Genomic DNA, 2,127 nt, shown 5'->3' on the forward strand with positions numbered 1-2,127 from the left:
TGTGGTAGTAATTTGTTTTCTAATTGGCACAATGTTGTTAAAGAGAGATGGAATTAAAATAGCTAGTTTTGTTTCATTGGTGAGAATCCTTTCTGGCGGTGAGACTGTTGCTATTTTTAGAAGTTACATTTCAAATTGGAAACTTAACCAAATTATGCTGACGAAGAAACAACAAAAGGTGCTTTTGTGACACACGTTAGACCCAGGCCCTTTGCGGGGTAGTATTGTGGAAACAGGAGCCCAGCTGGTATAGTGGGTTACACCTTGGGCTGTGATCTTCAAGGTCCGCAATTTGAAATAGCCAGCTGGTCCCAGGGAGGAAGATTTCCACTCCCGTAAAGAGTGACAGTCTCGGAAACTCCCAGGGGGCAGTTCTACCCTGCCCTTCAGGACACTCGGGGTCGGAACGGACTCGATGGTGGGAACATTTGGATTTACTTTCAATATCGGAATTATATCTTGAGTTGAAAAATTTTTTAGTAGTCGCCCTTGTCATTGATTTTATATTATGTGTGTGTTTGCTTTCTCAAACTTTTGTTCATCTGTTCAGTAAGAATGTTTCCTTTTTGAAATAATTATGTTGTTTTATTTCATAGGTCCATTCAAAAGCTTGGTGAATTAAATATTGGAATGGATAGCCTTGGTAATGATGTATCAGTGCTCAGCCAGGAATGTAACGGGAACAAGGGCAATGGATCGAATAGTTCCTCCATGACTTGTTTTTCTACTCCTCCCCAAGACTCTAGTCAGAGGTTAGCACACGATACTGCTACTGTCCTTACAAGCACTCCGCATAATCCTGCCTCAACAAATCACATACCTTTTCTCGAGGAACCGCCTTGTGGAAACCAAATGTAAGTGTATAACTTTGTAACATTTAGAAATACTCAAAGAAGAGTTGAATTTCTGTTTGGAACCTTACAAACAAGTTTTTGAAGCTTACTACCAAACAAAGTTTTTCTAGTTGGTCTTCATTGATATTCTCCTCTACTTTTTAAGCCTCTCAGTAGTTTTCTTTCCTTTCTTCTTCCTCTTCACCACCCAGGCAGTTGTGTTTTTATAGGATAGGTAACAGAGATCATACTGTTTTGGGTTTTATCTGCTGCCCTTCTTTCCAAAGGCACCTTTCAGCAAACATCTTTAAACCCTCACACTTTCAAGGCACATTGACTTAGAATATAGTGGGATTATTGCAGCAGGACAGTATTGGCAGCCTGACAATTACAGGGTTGCTGAACAATGTTTTCATCTTTCTTCATGAGTACCTGAAAAAAATAAAAAGTCACAATCATTAGTAAAAGGGTGTTAATTCATGCAACGGGAACAGTTAAGGAATGGTTTCCTTTATTTATTTTCACGGTAAAACACTTTTGAATGGGTTGGAGCAAAATGGCAAAATGTGTGGAGGCTCTGAATAAAGCAAGCCCAGACTGAGGGCTCAGAACAGCTGAAGTGTCCGAGAGCTGGTACGAGGGGTACTCTCCAAAACACCAGAATGGTTTTCCTCAAAGCCAGGTATTTAAATTTTTTTACAAAACACCTTCAAAGTACTTCCCATTACACTTAATACATTTGTCAAATCTGATTCCCTTCTTGGAAACATTTTTCAAACTCATCTGTTTGGAAGGCTGACAGCACCTCCCTCATTTTTATTTCTTCACCTCTTCGGCATCCTCAAATCGCTGTCCTTTCATCTCCCTCTTCATTCAAAGAAACAAAAAGTCACACAGAGCGAGGTCAGGTGAGTCAAGTGCATGGGGCAAGAGAGGCATGTTGTTTTTTGTCAAAGATTGATGCACTGAAATAGCTTTGTAAGCAGGCGCATTGTTGTGGTGGCAAAACCAGTCCCCAGTCTGCACAAATCAGGCCTTTTTTTCACACGGTGTTATGCAGTCTTTTCAGAGCCTCTAAATAGAACACTCGATTCACAGTCTGACCTGGTGGGATGAACTCCAAATGCACTATCACATCAAAAAAACCAATGCGTATCATCTTGATCTTTGATATCACTTGCCTATTTCTTTTTGGGCGAGGTGACGATGGCGTCTTCCACTGGCTTGATTGATGTTTGGTTCAGGGTCCTAAAAATTGGCCCCTGTCTCACCTCCAGTAATGACCTTGGAAAAA

At 40.7% G+C, this 2,127-nt stretch overlaps 1 protein-coding gene across 1 annotated transcript in view; it reads left to right on the forward strand.

The window, feature by feature from the left end:
- WDR47 (WD repeat domain 47) overlaps positions 1-2,127 on the forward strand; it is a 48,909-nt gene that overhangs the window by 26,994 nt on the left and 19,788 nt on the right. Inside the window, exon 7 of the mRNA XM_013003783.2 lies at positions 597-854. Coding sequence (XP_012859237.1) covers positions 597-854 — 258 coding nt within the window. The remainder of the gene's footprint in view (positions 1-596; positions 855-2,127) is intronic.

The sequence above is a fragment of the Echinops telfairi genome, unplaced genomic scaffold (assembly GCF_000313985.2).
Source record: "Echinops telfairi isolate 266 unplaced genomic scaffold, ASM31398v2 ScPeMD7_443;HRSCAF=831, whole genome shotgun sequence".
NCBI lineage: Eukaryota > Metazoa > Chordata > Mammalia > Afrosoricida > Tenrecidae > Echinops > Echinops telfairi.